At 35.9% G+C, this 22,893-nt stretch overlaps 1 protein-coding gene across 1 annotated transcript; it reads left to right on the top strand.

The window, feature by feature from the left end:
* Positions 1–7,785: 7,785 nt before the first annotated feature.
* LOC115985692 lies at positions 7,786–8,624 on the top strand. Its single transcript, XM_031108608.1, has 3 exons — positions 7,786–8,118; positions 8,223–8,355; positions 8,482–8,624. Exons 1-3 carry the CDS (start codon positions 7,864–7,866, stop codon positions 8,622–8,624), a joined length of 531 nt encoding a protein of 176 aa, XP_030964468.1. The 5' UTR covers positions 7,786–7,863.
* The last annotated feature ends 14,269 nt before the right edge of the window (positions 8,625–22,893 follow it).

Below are 22,893 nucleotides of genomic sequence, written 5' to 3'. Positions count from 1 at the left end.
AACTCCAACTTATTTGTCATTTCTTTTCCACATGTAGAGATTAAAGCTTCCAAACAATTTTGACGAAGTTCACGTATATAGGTTACATTATTGATGGGGCCACCATATCTACAATCAATGGATAGAGTTAGACTTGGTAAATGATTTGGGTCAAGCAGGTTCAGGTTTGATTCAATTGGCACTTCAACAAAATGTATTTTTAGCAACGAAAATTAGTGAGGAAATATTTTTCGTCGCTAAAAATACAGCTTTAGTGACGAAATATGAATTTCGTCACTAATAATGAAAAAAATTATAACATTTAGCGATGAGTTTAATTAATCTACAATGACGAAATATTTCGTCACTGTAGGTATTGCTATGGATAGTATTAGTGACGAAAATCATTTCGTCACTATAAGGAAGAATTAGCGATGAAAAATATTCGTCACTAAAAATAATAATAGTTTTGCACTTATATGTTTTTAGTGACGAAATCACAATTCATCACTAAAAGTATGATTTAGCGACGAAATATGAATTTCGTCTCTAAAAATCTTAACAAGCCTGGGTCTTTAGTGACGAAACCGAAATTCATCGCTAAAAACTTAAAAAAGGTGATACCTTTTGCGACAACAAACTAGGCATTGGCGACGGAAAAGTTTCGTCGCTAAAGACCTGAATATATTACTTTAGGTACCTTTTTCATTTTATAACTTTTGTGCTATTTCAACAAAAGAGTGATGAACCAGCGCCTCCAAAAAGCCTCCCAAAAGCCAAATACCCATTCGACGATGGCGACGCCATTCGCGACGACCCCACGCCGAACCCATTCACGATGCCATTCGCAACGATCCCAACGCCGAACCCATTCACGACGATCCCTTTCGCCAAACCCATTCGTGACAATCCCATTCATGACGATCCTGTTCTCGACGATTCCCATTGGCGACGATCTCAACGATTTCGACGATTCCCATTGGTGACGATCTCGACGATTCCGATTCCCATTGGTGACGACCTCAACGATTCCGATTCCCATTGGCGATGATCCTTGACGATTCTGATTCCCATTTGTGACGCTGATCCACATTTGCGATGTTGATTCCCATTCGCGACGATCCTCCCTTCACCGTGGCCTTTGTTCGGAATTGGTAAGTTTTTATTTTATTTATTTTATATTTTTTTCACCTTCCCTTTTCACTTTTATGTTTATTTGTTTAGGATCAAGGACTGGTGGGAAGACAAGGATTGGAATCAACGGTAAGTTTTCCTATGAGTACAGTTGTTGTGTTCTGTTTTGGTTTGCAGGATAAAACAATTTTTGTTTGTTTTTTTGTTTGTAGTTGTAGGGTTATGCATTAATTAAATGAATATTTATAGTTGACTTAAAGATTGGATGTTAATGTGAGGATTTATAGCTGTAGATTATTGTGATTTATAAAGGAGTTTATGGGTTTGCACATTGTTTAAGTGTTGAGATATTTCACAGTTTTAATAAATTCTGTGGTTTTTTCATTGTTTGCTTATGGGTCTATTATTAAGTAGTTTAAAGAGTTCAGTACATGATAACAGTTGTCCCATCTATCTTGGTTATGGAATATAAACTCTATTTGTTATGTCCAATGTGATAAATTACTTGGATAGGTCCAATCCGCTGTTGTGTTATCTAAATATGGTAAGCACTCAAAGGATTTTCTTTGGGCATTGCTTCTGATGTAGGTTGGAGTGCTGCCCTCATCACTTTTCTGATTGTTGTAAGCACTACCTGTATTACATGTGTAAGCTATGAGTTTGTGTAGTAATTTATGAGATGATCATTTTTAAGACTAAAGTACTTATAAATTTAGCTTTTCTTTTGAATGCTAAATACACATTATTTGCAATAACTTTGGATTTTTTCTGAAAGTTGTAAGCTTAACTTGAGCAAAGTAAGTAAATTTTAGTTGAAAACCTTATAAAACTCTATACTTGTGATGTTGGAAATTGGATTTGTGGTGGTATGTTGTGTTGGAACAAGCGGGTGGCTTGCATGGTGTTATAAGGTAGTTTAAATACATATTGGGAATGTTTTTCAATTCTTGTAAATGTGAATGAGTATTATTTAATAGATGGATGAATAGTATTTTATTTGATTTAAATACTTGTAAAACTCTATACTTGTGATGTTGGAAATTAGTTTTGTGGTGGGTTGTTGTGTTAGAGCAAGCGGGTGGCTTGCATGGTGTTATAAGGTGGTTTAAATACATATTGGGAGTGTTTTTCAATTCTTATAAATGTGAATGAGTATTGTTTATTAGATGTGATAAATAGTATTTTATTTGATTTAAATATACTTGTAAAACTCTATACTTGCGATGTTGGAAATTGATTTTGTGGTGGGTTGTTGTGTTAGAGCAAGCGGGTGGCTTGCATGGTGTTATAAGGTGATTTAAATACTTAGTGGGAGTGTTTTTAGTTTCTTGCAAATGTGAATGGAACTTGTTAATTAGATGTGATGAATATTACTTTATTCAATTTTAATACTTGTAAACACTCTATACTTATGATGTTTGTGATTGGTTTTATGGTGAGTTATTGTGTTGGAGCAAGCGTGTGGCTTGCATGGTGTTATAAGGTGGTTTAAATTCATAATGGGAGTGTATATTTATGTGTGCAATGTATATTTGTTTAAGCATTAATATAGACTTGTGCATTCATGAATGAGATAGAACTTTATCTAAGTAGCTTATAGATTTAGATGTTAGAATACATTATGCATGAGTTGTCCTTATTTTACTAAAGTATTATTCATCTTGTAATTGTAGTCAAGCGTGGATAAAATTTGGATGACATTGGGTAAGACACTCGATGGCAGATTAAGTCATCCATATATTGAAGGGGTCAATGCATTTATTAATTTTGCAAGAGCGGTTGTAAACTTGAGTGGTAATATTCTGTGCCCGTGTATTCACTATGTGAATTGCTATCGACAATCTCCTCATACTGTGCGTATCCATTTGCTTCATCGTGGGATTACGCAATCTTACATTAATTGGTATAATCATGGAGAATCTCGTATATTGATCGAGAACATTTATGATAATGAAATGTTGGATGGTGATCATATGGATGGTATCGATGCCTTGGTAGGTGACCGAATTAGAGGGGAACCAAGAAATGCAACTGAAGATGAGAAGATGCGTCATTTTGACAAACTTGAGGAAGATGCAAAGCGTGAGTTGTATCCGGGATGCACTAATTATAGTATCTTGAAGTTTGTTATTGAGATGTTGAATGTAAAGGTAATGACCAACTTGAGTAATAAGGGACTTGATATGATGTTAGAATTGCTGACAAAGGTTTTACCAAAAGGTAACTTGATTCCAAGGTCAACTTATGAAGCAAAGAAGATATTACGTGACTTGGGTATGCATTACGAGCATATAGATGCATGCAAAAATGATTGTGCACTATTTTGAAAGGAAAATGAAATCCTTGATAAATGTCCGGTATGTGAGGTGCCTAGGTACAAGGATACAGGTGCCCAAGGTAAGAAGATTCCTTATAAGGTATTGCGTTACTTCCTGTTGATACCGAGACTGAGGAGATTGTACATGTCAAGCCAAAGAGCTAAGGACATAAGATGGTATATAGACAAACGTGTGGATGATGGGATAATGAGGCATTCGGCTGATAGTGAGGAGTGGAAAGAGTTTAATTTGCAACATCCTAATTTTGCCCTCGAACCTCGTAATGTAAGGTTGGGGTTGGTTACAGATGAATTTAACCATTTTAGAAATATGAACAACAACTATAGTATGTGGCCTGTCATACTTATCCCCTATAACCTACCGCCTTGGTTGGTTATGAAAGAGCCATATTTTATATTGTCCTTACTTATTCCTGGTCCCCATCAACCGGGAAATGAGATTGATATTTACTTGAAACCATTGGTTGATGAGTTAAACGAGTTGTGGAAAGAATGTGTAGAAACTTATGATCCTTATAGTAAAGAACATTTTCAGATGCGTGTAACTTTGTTGTGGACAATACATGACTATCCTAGATTTAGTAACATGTCTGGGTGGAGGACAAAGGGTTATCATTCTTGTTACACTTGCAACAATGAACCATATTCAGAAGGTTTGGAAAGTAAAATTGGATTCATTAACCATCGAGCTTATTTGCCTATGGAACATTGTTGGAGACATAGTTGGTTGCATAATGGTTTATCGGAGAAACAGAAGAGATCTTTAGAGTTACAAGTGGGAAAGATACAAGAGCAGCTAGATAGAATGTCAAATATAATTTTAGGAAAGCATCCAAGTAACAAGAAGAGACAATTCATTGGGGAGCCAAATTGGTCAAAGGTAAATATTTTGTACAAGCTTTCATACTGGAAGAATAAGAAACTTAAGCACAACATTGATGTTATGCATGTGGAGAAGAACATTAGTAAGAGTACTTATGGTACTTTGTTAGGCATTGAGGGGAGAAACAAGGATACTAACAAGGCATGGATAGACTTGCAAAATATGAACTTTAGGCACACGTTGCATTTGAAACAATGTCCTGATGAATCATATGACAAGCCTTGAGCTTTCTTTTCATTAAGCCCAAATGAAAGGGATGGTTTCTATGACTTTTGAAATCAGTCAAGTATCCGGATGGCTATGCAGCCAACATATCAAGGTCAATGAATGCAAAAAATGCTAGATTATTTGGTTTGAAAAGTCACGACTGTCATGTGTTACTACAACGAATTCTTCCAATTGGGTTGCGAGGGTTTGCACATAAAGACATTAGTATTGTATTGTTTGAGTTGGGCAGCTTCTTCCAAGACTTATGCTCAAGGACCTTAAAGCGGAGTGAATTGGAAAAACTAGAAGAACGTATAGTTCTTATACTATGCAAACTTGAGAGGTTCTTTCCTCCAGCATTCTTTGATGTTATGATCCACCTTGCTATTCACTTGCCTCGAGAAGCAATTCTAGGAGGCCCGGTACAATATCGGTGGATATACCCAATTGAAAGGTAATTAGATCCTTTAATACATCCATCAATTGCATCTTTCCCATGTGGTATAAAATCACATAATGTGCATATTTTTTCCTCGTAGGTACCTTGAAAAATTGAAAAAATATGTTTTTAATCGAGCTTGACTAGAAGGTTCGATTGCAGAGACTTACATTCTCAAAGAATGTATTAACAACTGGTCTTTGTATATTGATGGGATCGAAACTGTGCATAATCGAAGAGAAAGAAATGAAGATTTTGGTGAATCTAGTGAATGATTGATAGTTTTTTCACAGACTGCCCGACCTACAGGTGGTAGGTGGAATGATGACAACCTGTCTCGTGCAATTCTTGATACTACTCATTGGTACTTATTGTACAATAGTCCTGAGCTAAAGCTTTATTTAAAATATGTGATTTCATATGCATGTATTGTTTGATCAAGTTTTGAATATTATCTACAATGCTTAGCTGAAAATAAATCACCTTATTTTTAACAGTGAACACAAAAGCACATTGCATAATCCTATTGGAGAAGCCATAACTCAAATCCAACGACAAGAGTTTTCCAAGTGGTTCAAAGAACGTGTAAGACATTTGAAATTTAATCACACGTTAATAAAAATTAAACATTTAAATAGTTTCTTCATTGCTTATTACTAATTAATATCACTTGTTGTATGTCATTATAAATGAATAGATTGAAAGTTAACGAGTCACCAGAAGCTATTAAACAATTATGGTCATTAGCAAATAGTCTTAAGCCGCATGTGAAGGAATACACAGTTTGTATAGTTTGAAAGCTCGAAAATGTGTTGAAAACACAAGAGCTTGTTTAGACCCCCAATTTTAAAGTTACGGTTTGGTTGATTTTACACTAACTTAATACTAAGTATGAAATAGTGTAAACACAAGTATACAAGCAATAGAGCTACTCTAATCCATATTTAAAGCAACACAACAGTAAAATGAAATGAACAAGAGTAGGGAAGAGAGATGCAAACACAGATAACATGCCGATGTGTTATCGAAGTGGAAATCGAAGAACTCAGCGAAAAACCTCTCCGCCGCCCTCCAAGCGAAAATCGATTCACTAGACAATCAGTTGGGATACATGGGTTAGCAAGAGACCTTCCAAGCCTAATCTACCTGATGTACCTAAGCCCTCCAAGCTCCTACTCCAACAAGGCTTCTCGGAACTGTGTCTTGTCTAGCTCTCCGGATCCCGCAACAAGCTCCATGTTGCATCCGCCAACCTTGGCATCTTCCAATGCTTCCCAGTAACACCAAAAACACTCACTACACTTTGAAAAGGTGTGGATTGTGTTTGGGTACAAATCTCCTCTCAAGGTATGATAATGGGAGAGGGAAGGAGAAGAGGCTACAATTAATTCTCACTAAGGATGAGTAGCTCTCTCTCAAAAAGATGGGTGTGTGTGTTGTAGAAAACCTATCTAGGGTTTTTCTCTCTGAATGACCTCTCTTATATTTGTGGGTAATGAGGGTATATATAGTATGGGTGAAGGGTAAGGAATCCACACATAAAAATCCTCCAGGCAGAATGTTTCGCGATTGTCTCGCGGGAAGGCCTTACCCGCGAGACACTCGCGAAAATGACAGCCTGGCACGACTCTTCAGCTTCCAGTAATGTGCTCCTCACATGCACTTTCGCGGCTTACTTCTCGCGAGCTTCTCACGAAATCCACTAATTCTTCATTTAAGCTTGAGTCTTCACCAACTTAATACTAAACCCAATACAATAAAATCCCACAAAATACAATGAACAAAATTAGAGCAATTACAATATTTTTTGTCATGGAATAAAGCCAACATAAAACATAGTTGTAAATCACAACTTTACATAGTCAATGGTGTAAAGTTCCATACAAGGGACCTAGACAATCGTCGTGTAACCCAAAACAGTGGTGTATGTACTGAAGGAGACCATGAGGGAGAAATGCACGACTTCTATGGTCATGTGTGCAAAATTTGGGAATTGGAGTATATGTTTCGCCATAAAGTTGTTTTGTTTCAGTGTGAATGGTACAATACTAGTACCAATGGTTGAAGGAGAATTATAAGAATTGATGCACACTGCATAAGCATTGATGTTACAAGTCGGTGGTATGAAAATGACCATTTTATACTTCCTAGTCAAGCAAGACAAGTTTTTTACCTTCAAGATTCCAAATTGGGTGAACCTTGGAAAATTGTGTAACCTATCCAACATAAGGGAGTGTTTGATGTCCTGGAAGTCAGGGGTGGAGAATCCAATGATAATACAGAAGATAGTGATGCATTCCAACAAGAAGCAATTGTTGATGTTATCTCTATTAATGTTGAGGACAATATTATTGACTATTGTATGGGTGATGTTGAAACTGAGGTTGTTCTTAAAAGTGGAACTTCAAGAGATGCTAATCAAAATGAAGAGTATGACATACCTGATATTGATCTTGATATGGATTATGATATGTAGAGTTCATAACAATTGTCTTAAATGTTGCGTGTTTGTCTTAAAGTTTTATGCTTGTCTAAGTAGCAATTGTTTTGTACTTATCATGAACTTGATATGGATATTGATGTGGTTATTTGTTGTGTTGAGTTAGTAGTAATTGTGTTCAAATTTAGCACTTGTGAATTGCTTGATATTGATAGTGGTGTAGACTATGATATGTAAAGTTAGTAGTAATTGTTATTGAGATGTTTTGTATTTATCTTGAACTTGATATGGATATTGATGTGGTCATTTTTTGTGTTGAGTTAGTAGCAATTGTGTTCAAATTTTGCACTTGTGAATTGCTTGATATGGATAATGGTGTGGACTTTGATGTTAAGTTAGTAGCAATTATACTTATCTTTCATGTCAATACATAGTTTTAAAAAATGCCCAAAAAGGCCAAATACACTCATAATATACCGAGGTATGAGATGGCAAGATTGTATAGAATGAGGCAAAACCAAGAGATAATTGATGCTTTGGGATTGAAGCACATCTCAACTTCTCTAAAAGATTCTGCTCAGTCCAATTGTGCAAAAGGGAAAAGAAGTAGAACTAATATTGTGGTAGATGATGATTATGTACCACCTATTGGTGACGATGACAATGATGATGAGTCATCTAATTCTGTAATCCATAAGGTACAATAGATGTTTCATAGGGTACAATAGATGATAATAACTTTATTGTTCCATTACTTGTAATGGCTTTTTTGTTCCATTATATGTATGTTTGTTAGTTACAGATGGCACCAGGACGACTTACATGCTCGCGAGGTGAGGCATCTATCCCGGTGGTCCAATCTACAGAAACACCTCTTGAAGCAAATCCTCCCGCCCAAAGTTCTTCTAGTGCGGAGGCATTAACTAACACGACTGGTAATTACATAGAACATACTTAATTACAACTGCACCCTGTTTTTAGTATTGAGATTATACTTCACTTAATTTAACTATAATGTACATGGAATGTATAATTTTTTAACATTAATAATGTTTAAATAGGATCTACTAGCAGAACTACTCGTGGTATAACAGTACAGACATTTGTTGAAAAAAGTGGTAAACTGCCAATACGTATAGCTACAGAGTATAATGCTCCTGTTGGGAAGAATGTGTGCAAGCTAATCAATCAAATTGCCGTATAAGTGCGAAGTAATTTATCCACTTACAATGTGAAAAATTGGAAAAATGTTGATGTTGCTACTAGAGATGTGGTGCTTCAAAGTATCGTGGTAAATTTACATTGATAACGTCTAACTCAACTAATTCATATAATAATATTTTTATAATACATAGACATTTCATTTTACAGGATCAGTTTGAGTTAGAAGGAGATTCCAACTTGGTAACGAAAACATTAAATACAAAATGTGGAAGATTATTGAGTTCTAACTCCAACAAGTTGCATCAGGCTTATAAAAAGCTCAACCAATCTCATGGTATTGACTATGCAAGAAGCCACCCGCAAATGAATGCGACACTTAAGCAATGGACTGAACTCATTGATGGGAGATTGACCAATGAGGATTGGTTGGTAAATTATTTATGCATATATTATTATTATTCAATGTTTACTATTGTAGGGGCCTTTTTTGTGTATGGTGTGTTGGGTTGGGCTGCTTCCTGCGGTAATGGGCCCGAATGTTTCTGAGTAAGGGAGTTGGGGCCGGTCCAATTGTAACTCAACTTGGGCCGGTTTGTACACAAACTTATGCCTTGTCTGCCAGGAGTAAGCTTATGGCAAGTAAAACTGTTTCAGATGAGTTACGGCAGGCAGATATAATAATAATAACCAAAACAGAGTATTCTGACTATTTAAATAAATGGCTATGTAATCCCTACTTATGAAGCATGATTACAGTCATGATAATTTCAATCACAGAGAAAGTGAAGAAAATAATATGAACTAATCGAATGAACATAAATCAGGTTTTAAGTTTAGTCTGCCGAAGCAAAGCCAAAGAGGGGAGAACGCCTCCTCTCAATGCAAATAATCTCCCAGGAAAGGATCTTGCCGTGGGGATTAATGGCTTTGAGGGAGTCGGACCTGAATGGTTATTGCCCAAAAAAGGAGTCCTTGTTTACGTTTTGGAAGAGAGCAAGATTTGAAGGGGGAGAGAGGGAAGCCGATCTACTGGTGCATGCCCACTGTATTACCTCTCATTCTTCCTAAATTTTCTCTCTTTCCTTCTCTGTTTTCTTTCTTATCTTTTTTCTCTTCTTTTTACTCTGTTTTTCTTTTTACTCCGTAAATGCTCTGTTTTTCGATCCTCTTTTCAAGGCACGGCAAGGGCCCTTTTATAGTGCCTGCCGTGACCAAGGTTTTACCATTTTGCCCCTTAACCGCCTTTGTCTAGTCTGGGCGTACTTGCCGACCACCAGGTCTGTGCGACATTCACCTTTGCCAGACAGAGGCAGGTTTGTTTCGTTCCTCAGTCTACCGTAGCACTTCTTTCTTGCCACAGTATAGATGCTCTCTCTCTCTACTCTCAAGGCATGCACCCAACGGTTCCCCCTCAAACTTGCCTCTTTTGGGTGGTCTGTCATCCCAGCAGGACGTACCTCCCAAAAAGACTTGGGCAGGAGCCGCAAAATAGATCTTTTCCCCTCTCCCCACCACCAAACCATACCCCCCTTACCTCTTACCTCTGGCCCATGGCCCCACCACGTCCTATATTGGTTGGGTACAGGCTGGTGGTGCCTGGGCCTTGCGCGTGCTTTCCTTTCAAATATGTCCAAGAGTTTGCCTGCTGCTCATGCGTCTGCCGTGATCTGGAGGCTCTCCGTCCGTGTTTTCTGACCTTTTATGTGGGCTTTTCTTTGGTTTCCCACTCCATTCAAGAGTTGGGCTTTGTCTGATGATGGGCCTTACATTTCTTTGGTCCACTCTTGATTTTCTTTATTTCTTGCAACGTTGGACTGTTATTCCTGCCGTAATAACTTAATTCTGCTGGACCTCTTTTGGGCCAACCATTTATCCCTTTTTTCAGTGGCCTGTCATGGGCGCTGTTTTGCTTTTACTTATGGGCTCCTATATCCCTTTGGACTTTCCTTTGGACTTCCTTTGGGCATCCACAGCTCGATTGCTTTCTTTGGGCTTCCTCGGCCCGTTTGCTAATTCCACACTCCCATAGGCTTTTTACTAACTTCATTGGGCTTCTCCGGCCCAATAACCTTATTCTTATCTTTGGGGTTCATGGGCCTGCCATAAACCCCTTACTCTCTTAGTTTGCATTGCCTTGGGCCTGCGGTGACCCTTTCTCACTTTTCTACCTCATACACTGCCCATGGGATGCTATTTCTTTCTTTCCTGGCTTCTTTGAGCCTGCTTGCCTCTTCAAGACCCATTTATTTATTTGTTGGGCCTGTGATCCATTATTCCTGCCGCTTGGGCCTAATGGGTTTTTGCAATCTATTTTTTCAATTCTTTGTTGCCTTCATTATTGGGCTTTCTTTCTGTCTACCTGGACTTCCACAAATGGCCCTCAACATTTAGCTCCCTGAACATATGAAACGTTCCTACGATTCATATGTGAATGAAAAGGAGTTTTTGCCATTCTCTCTTCTTTTTTCTTCTACTCTTTTTCGCGGGTCTTTTTTAAGCCGTGGACCCCTTCTTATACATATATATATATATATATATATATATTTTCCTTCCTGTCGCGAACAAGGTTGTCTCTTCGAATTTCCTAGTTTGGCAGTTATTTTCGAAACAGAGCCGCCGCTTCATTAATTTCATCCCATTCTGATGGTTGACCCGTCACCTTCTTTCGTGCTGTTATTAATGACCTGGGTATTTAAGGAAGAATCTTTCTGCACTTTAATCACAAACTCTTTCTTCTCCTAGAACACACACTCTCCGTCTCTTACTCTCCTTCTTCTTTTCAAACACCCATACCCATTTTCTCCGACTAAGCCTCCTCACCATGTCGTCGGTGAAAAGCCATGGCTCTTCCCGCCACAAAGGAAAGGCGATTGCTTCCGATTCTCCCGCCGTTCCTGATGTGGACGAGGAGATGGAATGTTCCGATTCGGAGCGGTCCGCTGAGGAAGAGACGCAGCGCGACCCTGACAGCAAATGCGCTCCTTTAATCGACCCGTGGTACGAAGTCAATCCTCAATTCCCAAAAATCCTTGGTGACTATGTACCACCACCGCCGGGTCATGTATTGATTGCCCTTGTCCGGCGAAACCCCGACATCTCTTGGGCTCCTTTAGCATCTTCAATCCCCGATCTTTCCATTCGCCAAGGTACCTCGCTTCCCATACCCCTTCATTTTGAATTTGGGTCCGGCACAGTCTCGAGTTGGAAGGAATGGGTTGACAGTGAGCTTTCCGACACGGGCTTTATGGGTTTGTTACAATGAGCTGGCGTCTTGAAGGCTATAGTCTCATCTCGCTGCTTGTCTAATTTTCGGGACCTCTATAACCTTCGTCATTTGGTCCGGCGATGGTGCACCACCACGCACACCTTCTTTTTCTCGTGTGGCGAACTCACCGTGACCCTTGAAGATGTGGCTAACCAGTTGCTCTTGCCCATTCTCGGCGATGCCGATCCTGCTGCCCTAGAGCTTTCTCCGGAGGAAAAGGCCATTGAGGCTGAACTGAGGAAAAGGATGGCCGGAAACGCCAAGTTGTCCTATTGGGTGAGTTCTTCCTCTAAGTTTTCTGTTGCTGCCCGCCTTGCGGCTTTTATTGCATTTTGGTTTTGCAAGTTTGTTTTTGGGTCCCACCCCCATTACGCCATAAAGCCTTTGTACTTTTGTTTGGCTATCAAAATATCTGTTGGGGTAAGCCTGCCGCTGGCCCCTATGTTCCTGGGGCACTTGTATGTTCAATTAGATATTCTCCATAGTGATGAGAGTCAGGCTGGGTCCTGCCACATTGTTACCTCTTCCGTTCACTGTACCATACTTCAGCAGCTGTTGTTTAAGCGTTGTGCTCAGTACTTGACAAAGTGTAGACCCGCTCGGTTTGCCAGAGAGAAGTACTAGACATGTCTGCGAGTGATTACTGATTTTTGTGGCAGGTTTGAATCCGATTTTTCACTTGCTTTTCGTTGGTCTGGTTTGAAGCCGATTGGCTATTCTGTGGTTGAATCTTTTGATGAGGGCGTCGATTTCTCTTGGAGAGCCTATAGAAATTTGGGTGCAGATTACACTTGTGCGGATTCTGCCATGGGTTCGTTTGTTGACACCATTGGGACCACTTTCCCATTGGTTAGCTTTGATGAAACTGGGATTACCTATCTTGCTGCTACCAATGCCGGATGGCTGCCTTACCTAGCCGATGAAGGCATTAGGTTTGTTCACTATCCTGCCAACCGGGTGAGAAGGCAGTTTGGGTTGGATCAAGACATCCCCGATGACATTTCTTTCCTCATGGAATCTCCTACGTCAGTCCGTCCTTTCCTGCGGCACACTGCCTTTGAGTTTTGGAGGAAGCGTTTCAACGCCGTTACAATTCTTGGTTCACTAAGGGAGGGTGTCTGTACTTTTCCCATGCACAGTTACTGGCACGCAGTGATGGCTACATTTGTGGCTGAGTTAGCGGGGAGTCGTGGCTTCTCCCTTATTCCTCCTGAAGGGCTAGGTATGGTCGTCTCAGTTAACCCTCGCCTGCTGCTTCCTTCAGTGACGAAATGAGTTTTGTCACTAAAACTCCAATTTTGTCACTAAGAACACATTTTGTTGTAGTGTGGGTTTAGGGTAGAAACGAGTTAACCCTAAATGGGCTTTTAAAACCTATTACACTTATTTGATCTTTCACAAATCGGATTTTCATGTATTTTTTTATTTGCAAAAATTTATAAATTTTTTAAAAAGTTTAAACATATTCTATTTATCTTCTTTTTTATTAAAATAAGAGAACAATGACTTGAAATAATACATAAATAATGTAGAATAAGAAATAAAGTCAACAGAATAATGACTAGAATTTTAAATTTTTACCAAAAAAGAAATAATCATGGTAAGATTATATGTGGATTGCATAGGACAGTTTTTGTTTAAGCCATGTAATTTAAAAATATTTTTAAAAAGACAATAATATCTTATTATAAAAAAATAATTAAATACTAAAATTATACAAATTCCATATAAAAATAAATTTGACATATTTAATATTTATTTATAAATACTAAATTTTTTACATTATAAATAGTTTAGCATTTTTATGTAATATGAATTACTAAAGAATATTAGATATAAAATTCGAAAACAAATAAAATAAACGACTAATTGAAACTTCTTGCTATAGTTCATGTAACATACATATTCATATTTTTGTTAGAGAATTTAGAAAATAAGTTTCTTTAGCATGCATTTTCACTTCTTCTTTTTAAGGTTAAGTAGAAACAATCTCACAAAATGTGGGTGTTTTCAATGCTGATAAGCAAGAGTGGAAGACCAAAAAAGTAGAAGACACTCAACCGCCATAGAACATCCCAAAATGCCAAATTCCTAAGGGCACGTTTGGTAGACTGTAATGATAATTACATAGGAATAGGAATAGCTATTACAAGGAATGGAAGATGCTGTAATGTAATAATTATTCCTATTCAGTTGTTTGGTAACCCTATAGTAATAGAACCCTGAATATGTATTCCACATGTTTGGTACAACATCCTAAAACAATGTAATGAAAGCTTTTTAAATCAAATTGCCTAAAATGCCCTTATTATAATAAATGCATTTTTTATAAGGATTACTTTAATAATCCCAATCTAAAATGGAGACCTCTAATGAATTTTTTATTTTTTTATTTTTGGTTTAATAAACCCAATCCCTTTTTTTTTTTTGGGGGGATTACTTTCACTTCATTCCATTAAAATTAAGTTGTCTATTTTTTCTTTATTCTCAATGTTGTCTCACACCTGTAAAATTTGCCCAACAAACAGTCTCAAAATGCCCAAATTATATAAAATTTCAATAACATAACATCCCATTTATTTTTTTTTTTTAAAAAAAACATCACAATCATCCAAAATTAAAATAATTGAACAAGATGATAATTAAAATAATATATTAAATATGAATAACCACAATACCAAGTGCATGGGTAACCCACCACCAAATTCCTTGAGACTAATGTTCACACTTCAATAGATAACTTTCACACTTGATAGATAACTTTGACACAGACCCACACTTCAATAGATAACTTTCAATTCCCTGCCTCCTAATGTTAATTAATTGATTTTGAAATTCTGAATTTTGATTATTTAAAATCATCCCCACATATTACATATAGTATATATTAGACACGTTAATATATATATATATATATATATACTCCTAAATATGATGCCAAACTACACAGCTGAAATAAAAATCATGCCAAACTACACAGCTAAAATAAAAATCTTTTGATAAAATATATATATATATATATATATATTTATATATTATATTGATTTGCTTTAGATTGGCTGGCTGACTGTGATATATATATATATATATATATATATTGATTTACTTTAGACTTGCTGGCTGATCACGGTCAGTGTTTCTAATCTTTGCTTCACAGAACCTCACAGCTATACAAATATCAATTATGGCAAATTTGATATAATGTCAAAAAAAAAAAAATTTTGATATGGATAGCAGAAACAGAGAGCAGTACCTGTAGAAATTGCAGATCTATGGGCAGAAAAAAAATCCTGACAAGAGAGAGCAGCAACTGAGGGTGAGTAAAAGGAAATACCCATACAAATAGATGAGAAAAGAAGAGAGAGAGGGTGCAATACCTGTGGAAATCGCAGACCTAAGGGAAGAAGGAAAAAAAAATTTCCTTGAGAAGAGAGAGCAGCAACTGAGGGTGAAAGAAAGACAATACCCATATAAATAGATCTCTAGCAGCGGGAAAATAAAATTTTAGAGAGGAGGGAGATGGAAAATTTAGGAAGGAGATGAAATTTTGGAGAAGATGCAGGGATTTTGGAAATTTTGTTAACAGAGCAAGGAGAAGTTTTGGAGAAAATACAGGAAGTGAGGGATTTTGGGATTTTTGTTCAGAGCAAGAAGAAAGAAATTTTTGGAGAAGGCGGGTAGAGGGGGATTTTGGGAATTTTGGGAATTATATTTAAGCAGAGCGTATTACGTTTAGGAAGAGAATAGGGATTCAGCACTTTTAATAAGGAATGTCTATTCCTTGTTTTAAGGAATGGAGATTCATATGGAATGATTATTACAGGTAATAAAAACATAACCAAACAACTGTAAAACTAAATCATAGGAATAGTTATTACATTACAATTTCTATTACACTCTACCAAACGTACCCTAAATCTTCAAAATTGTAGATAGTGTAATTCTAGAGATTAGTGAAGTTATGGGGTTCTTAACCTAAGAAATGAATGAACTCATTTACTAAACTAGATCCTAGAATTCATTGAAACTCAAACTCTTTATTTTTCTTGAAATTTAAAATAAGTATTTAGTGTTGGAAAGTTATTTACAGCAGCCTTTTTTTTTTTTTTTTTTTTTTGAGAGAGAGAGAGAGAGAGATTACAACAGCCATTTAAGTATCTTTTGAATGTAAATATATTTTTTCTATATAAATACGATAAAATTTAAATCAATGACATCTGTTTCATAATGATTGTTTTTTTATTATTTAAGCCAAAATATCAATTGGTATTTAGTAAACACTAATTGATTTTGGTGTAAATGAGTTTTGAACTCAAATCTCTTATTCAATGACAAAAAAATCTTACCGGTTAAATTTATTAGAATCCAAAAATATCATTGGAATACTGTTTGAATGGCAAGTGGCACATGCATAAACATAATTGCAATGTAGTATCCAAAAGTCTCGCGTTCAGCACAAATTCTCTATTTCCTTCCAAACATTACTGGACAACTTGCTTTGGACTCTTTTTTTTTTTGGCTTAATAAATGATTTCAATAGAAGAAAAACAAGATACATATCAAATACAAGGACAAGGACAAAAGCCAAAATGGACTAACACATCTTAATCTTTAACAAAAACCTAATTATATTATGAAATGGGAATAGACCCCAAGCATTACAAGATGTTGACCTTTTCGTCCAAATTATTTAGCCTTATGCCCCTCTTCCCAAACTAATTAGGGAAATGCCCCTCTTTTGTAACTCGATTTTCTAAAAATCGAGTTTTAAAAAAAAAAAAAACTGAAGCCCTATAGTGACATTTTAAGAAGCCTATAGTGACATTTTAAGGACCTATAGTGGCGTTTTGGATCTCGACCTCCATGAAATCGAGTTATAGGCAATTTTTTTACCTATAACTCGAGTTCATGGAGGCCGAGTTCCAAAACGCTACTATAGACTCCTTAAAAACGCCACTATAGGGCTTAACTCGATTTTGAGTAAATCGAGTTTTAAAAGAATGGCATTTCCCTAATTAGTTTGGGAAGGGGGCATAAGGCTATATAATTTGGGTGAAAAGGGCATTGACCAATTTTGTCCCTAGATTATGAGCAAGAGAATTACGATTGTCTTGGGGAGAAGGAAAAATACCAAGCAACAAAAGAGTTAAGCATACTTCTAATATCATGAATTATATTATCAATCTCCCAATCATGATGGATTTCTTGATTGATTGCCTTCAATGTCAACTGGGAATCCTCTTCAAACAAAACATAGTTGAAGTTAAGTCTAGATGCTTCAGATACAGCTAGAATGGCTGCTTTACATTCTGGGCATAGAATGCTTACTGGTGTTTCAAAACATGTCCAACCATATAATTTGTTTGAGCTGGGTCCACATATTAACATTAGTGATACATTTTTCCGAATAAGACTATAGTCTATATATGTTTTATTTGTTTATTAAGATTTTACCAACATGTACTTTTTCATGTCTTTATTTATCACGTGAAATGTAATTTCGAACTTTCTCGTGAAGACTTTTCAACTTTTCAAGTCTTTCGCACCTCATTGGACTTAGTTTGAGTTCAGCGTATAAGAGCAGCACTAGACTGTAAAGATGTCACCAAGATTTAGTTTGAGTTCAGTGTATAAGAGTAGGGGAGTTCACCAAACTGCAAAAATTGCACCGAAATCACCTACAAAATTAGTGGCGGCTCAAGAATATTTTTTAGGGAAGTCATTGAAATTCATGTTGAAGAGGTTGACAAGCACCTCTTTGTAAATAATTTTTTTTCTTCATCTTGATCATTATGATAATAATGATAAGATCCTTCGTATCCTATGACCAAAAGGAAGATTATTTATTTATTTATTTATTTTTAAAGTCAACACGAGTTCTTTTAGATAACAAATCTTAGGTAGGAGATAAATCTTGCAAATATGTGACGCTTCCTTATAAAAAATTCATTCATAGTATTAGCAAGAGAATTAAAGATAAACTATAAGTTCATTGTGCATATGTTTTCTTAGTATAATGAAATTAATTATTATTGCTAAGATTAAATCTTGTAAATTATCTATTCTCTATTACTATAATAAAGTTATTAATTATTGTTGTTAAGTGAATTTTAATTATCATTACTTAGAATACTCTAATTCATTATTTATTAGTTTTTGTTTTTACTCTTTTCAATTCTTTTATTTAACAATTCAACTCAATTGTGACAACTTACAGGTCTTTGTAATTCATTAAGAAGAATTTTACTGTATTTTTTACATTACTCTATCAAGAATTCAACGCAACAATACAATCAGTAAAAAAAAAAAAAATTGTCTTCATTCTCCACTATCTCACGCCCCACTTCCATTGCCTCACACTTAATTTTCTTTTAATGTTTACACTTTACAGATCATTCAGTGTTCGTTTGGATACCGCTTATTTTACTGAAAATTGAAAACTGAAAACAATAAAAATAATAATAAAAAAAACTGTTCATTGGCCTAAATGCACTGTTCATGTCCCATGAACAATGCAAGAGGCGCTGGTTCAAAAAAAAAAAAAAAGACACAAACACAGGACAATAAACGCAAATGCAGGGAACCCAAACGCACGCTTAATTGTCTTTTTTTGAGATTTAAGATCAACAAATTACTAATTTTTGTTGTTGGGTTTTTTCTTTTTGTTTAAGAAGGCCAAGATAAATTTTAGTATTGAATTGATTTGTTCTTTGAACTCATTTCAGGGATTTCAAAATTTTATTTTAAGGTGTTCAAAACAAAAATATTTTAAAATATTATATGTAAAAAAAAAAAAAAAAATATCACAAGTCAGGGGGTTCATTTGAACCCCCTAAACACCATGTGGTGCCGCCACAGCACAAAATAGCATAATTGCACTGCAAGTAACAGTGCACCGCACCACACCACATGGTGTAGTGCAGTTTGCAATTTTATAATATGAAAACCGCACAAACCGTACCGTACCGCACCACACCCTCTCTATATGTTAATATATTTATTTATTTTTAATATCAAATATATTATTAATAGTTTAATAACCCTAGTTTTCAAATATATATATATATATATAAAATTTTATAACCCTAGCTAGTGTTGACTAGGAAAGCTAGCCCAAAATAAAGAAAAAGTAGCTCAATAGTTAAAAACTTGGCCCAAAATAAAGGGAAAATTAGTTTTGGGCTGAGTAGGAAAAGCCAAAAATTTGAAAAATATACTGATTTCAAATACTTCAAACCGCATCTTATACGTCGCACCGCACATGTAACCACAAAAATTAGGTGCGGTGCAGTTATGGTTTTGGCTAAACTATAAACTACGTTGCACTGCACTGCACATGTGACTACAAAAATAAGGTGCGGTGCAGTTATGGTTTTGGCTAAACCGCACCTCAAAGTGGGGTGCTAAAAGTGGCCCAAAATCGCACCGCACCGTGAACACCCCTATATAAGAGTAATAGACCGTAAAGATGATGATATGTGTCTAAAAAGATTAGAATAATCACGTCAAATGTCCTTTTTGAAGTTCCTTAAGAGGACTTTTCAGGTCTTCCACGCCTCACCTATTGGGATTTGGCCTAAGTCTGGTGCTTTTATGTGGGACTCGTCAAAATAATGATAATGTGATACTCACTCACTTCCTGACCATGTATCATGATTTTTGTGGTTTAGAGCACAGGACCACTAGACCCAATTGATGAAGCACTAGTTTGTTAGTAATTTTGTCGTCCCAATAGAGTCGAACTTAACAATGACCATGACTTGCAAAACAATGGTGAAACACTTCTCTCCCTAAAGACACTGGCTTGGTGCCAACCAATATATCTCCGATGACAAAGTTAGATACTTAGAATGAGAGAGAGAATGAAAAGAAAGATGAGTGTTGTTAGGTTCTAAATGTTTAGAACAATTGGCAAATCATGAACACAAACTTGTCTAGATATAGATCTTAGAGTCTATAAGTATTATTAGACAATGCTCAAGGTGATTCAAGTCAAGATTCAAGAACATACAAGCTGCAGGAAAAAGATTTCATAATCTGTCTAGTTCGATCGATCGAAAGACAGGCTCGACCGATCGAAAGTCGTATCTGCAGAATTTTAATTAAGCCCAAATAACAGTTCAAGCCCATTTAGGATTAGGGTTTCTAATCTACTTCTCCCAGTATATAAAGGAATCCCTAAGCACATTTTTATGTGGCTTTTCAGAGAGAAAAGAGTTTGCCTCTTTTGTATTTAGGGTTTTGTTCCTAAAAAGCTCTCTTATGTCTTCTACCGGTGCTATTCTTTGAAGAATCTCAAGATCCGGTGTTGTAGAAGTTGCTGCCTTCTCTAGTCATCAAAGGTGCTGATGATCTAAACCTTCAAGGGTGGTCTTGGATTCACAAACAGGAGAGTTTGTGTTGCTAAACCTTTGAGTGGGATCTCAAAGTCACAAACGGGGGTGTTTGTGTTTTGCAAAGGCCAAAGAAAGAAGGAGTTTGTGGATTCGGAGCTTGCACATGGTCATGTCAGTAAGTTCTACTGGTGGGTAGCAATAAGAAGTCGAGCGTGGGGGCTTGTAAGTCTTATTGTATGAACTTCGATTCTTTCTAGTCTTTCTAGTGGATTTGCTTTTTACCTTAAGGATAGCTAGGTTAAATTCTCCCTAGGTTTTTTACCGGTTTGGTTTTCCTAGGTGATCATATCATTGTCTTATTTATTTTCCGCTGCTATGCATGATATGATTGCTTAATTGTGATAACCTAGACTTGGAATTTGGACTAAGTAACAACTTGGCTAATTACCTAGGTTAATCAGATTGTGGTTTTAAGGGGTCTAAAAACTAACAAGTGGTATCAGAGTGGGTTGCTCTTTTGTTTTAGATCTTTTAATTTAAGAGCTGATCCTTGACCCCTGTTGTCATAGATAATTTGAAGTGTCTTTCTAATCATGTTTCTGCTCATGCTTCTGTTGATTTTATTGATGCCTGTGAAACTCTTCGTAAGGAATTATTGAAATCTATGAAAATTGCTAAGAAATTAAAGGAAGAGTTAAAATTGGCTAATCTTGAAAAAGAGGAATTGATTGTTAGATTAGATGAATCTAATAAAAAGAATGAATTTTTGAGAAATCAAATTTCCTCTCAAGATGAGAAGATGAAAAGCTTGGAACAAGAGTTAGTTGAATCTAAAGCTAAAATTGAACATTTGACTTGTACCAAGTCTGCTGTTGATAACAGAAGTGTTTCTGTTTCTCTTAAGTCTAAAACTGAGAAAGTTTATATCCCTCCTTTTAAGAGGAATAATAAAGAAAATGCTTATTTTGCTAGGTTAGACAAAGGTAAAAGTTCTGATGTAGACGCTGAAGTTTCTAAACCTAAGTCTAAACCTATTGTTAGAGAGCATAATAAATCTGTTTTTGTGCCTACTTGTCACCTTTGTGGTGTTGTTGGTCATATTAGACCAAACTGTTCCTTGTTGAGGCAAAAACCAAAATCTGAGACTAGATTTGTTGTTAGGAATACTGATGTTCCTAAATTTGTTCCTGTTTGCCACTTTTGTGGTGTCCGTGGTCATATTCGTCCTAATTGTCATAAACTGAAATTTAAGCATTCTATGTTTCAATCTAGGATATGTGATGATATTTCTCCTGCCATAAGTCCATATAAATTGTTTAATATTCTTTTGAAAAATTTGAGCTTGTTGGCTTGTGAAAGGAATTTGCAGGATTTTAGTATTTCTCAGAAGATTGGTGTAATCCCTCAAATACATTCTACTTCACACGGATTTTCACCTACAAAGCCGAAGACTCGTGCTAGATGGGTGAGAAAAGATTCTCTAAGGTGAGTGTTGCTGACTTGTCCCTGATTTAATTCTTTCAATTAATTGTGGACATGTCTTATTTCTGTCTTTGGTTTTTTTTTTTTAGGTTGTTTTTTATTTTAAAAAAAAAATCTAAAAACATTAAAAAAATTTCAAAAAGACAAAAATATTTTATTTTGTGTCTAGTTTTATTTTTCTTGAGGATTACATGAGTTATGATATCTCTCTCTTGATTTAGAACATGCTTGACATTGTGGAGAAACTTGAATAGAATGTGTTATATATGTGCTAAGCTATTTTTTGATTTTGTATGAGTATGTACTAGTTTGTATATGTACTCATGAGTTAATTAAGAAATTGATATTTCTTATTTTTGTACCCTCTATAGCTTAGTTAAGCACTGTCATGTATTGCATTTGCATTGTTCATTTAGCATAATGTGTGTTTTTTGTTTTTGGTCATAAATTTTTTAAAACCAAAAAGATTTTTGTGTTTTGTATTTCACATCTTGGATTTATAATCAAGGATTGGCCATATTATCTTTACATAACAAGTTTATGTACCTTGTTTAGCTTTGATGAGCTTACTTATTGCACTTTACTAGTTGAAGCTTTGTAGTGCATGTTGTGTGGGAGATGTTTATAGTTTTTGATCACTTTGTCTTGATCTTGAAGTCACATGTCTTTGACTGTCGGACTTGAACCTTTAGAGAAAGGCATAAATAACCATCTCATCACTGTTCACTAGCCAATCATGAACACCTTAGTGCATATCGTAAGATTTTGTACTCGAGAAAGTGTAGCACATGCACAAAAAGAACATAAGGTGAAGCCTCGGTTTAATTTGCTTAATACTTAAAATTGGTGTGTACTAATAGGCTTGATGCCAAAATCATATGACTTAAAATTGGTGTGTATATTATGAGGCATAAATTCAAGAAACTTATATGATTGCAAGCTTATGATCTAGGAGATGTGGGAGTTATATGATGTAACTCTTTAAGGTAATAGTCTCTTTTAAATTCTTTGTGATGAATTTTGTTGACTTTGTGATGAATTTTGTAGACTTTGTGATTGATTGCTATTCACATATCACTTCACATGTATCTCAAGCTTTTACTAGTTGCACACACTACACAAGTTACTCTTTGCTAAACTTGATACATTATATTGTGTGTGCTCTTGTTGTGGCCATCCAAGATTAAAGTTCCTTGATTTTGATGCAAAATGTGCTTAATGTTTGA

Source organism: Quercus lobata, chromosome 4, assembly GCF_001633185.2.
Source record: "Quercus lobata isolate SW786 chromosome 4, ValleyOak3.0 Primary Assembly, whole genome shotgun sequence".
Classification (NCBI taxonomy): Eukaryota; Viridiplantae; Streptophyta; class Magnoliopsida; order Fagales; family Fagaceae; genus Quercus; species Quercus lobata.
This window is presented reverse-complemented; position numbering and strand designations above follow the sequence as displayed.

Coding starts and splice junctions, on each gene's coding strand:
- LOC115985692 (XM_031108608.1), top strand. CDS start 7,864: ATGCCCAAAAAGGCCAAATACACTCATAATATACCGAGGTATGAGATG. Junction 8,119..8,222: donor CTAATTCTGTAATCCATAAG/GTACAATAGATG, acceptor TGTTAGTTACAG/ATGGCACCAGGACGACTTAC. Junction 8,356..8,481: donor GGCATTAACTAACACGACTG/GTAATTACATAG, acceptor ATGTTTAAATAG/GATCTACTAGCAGAACTACT.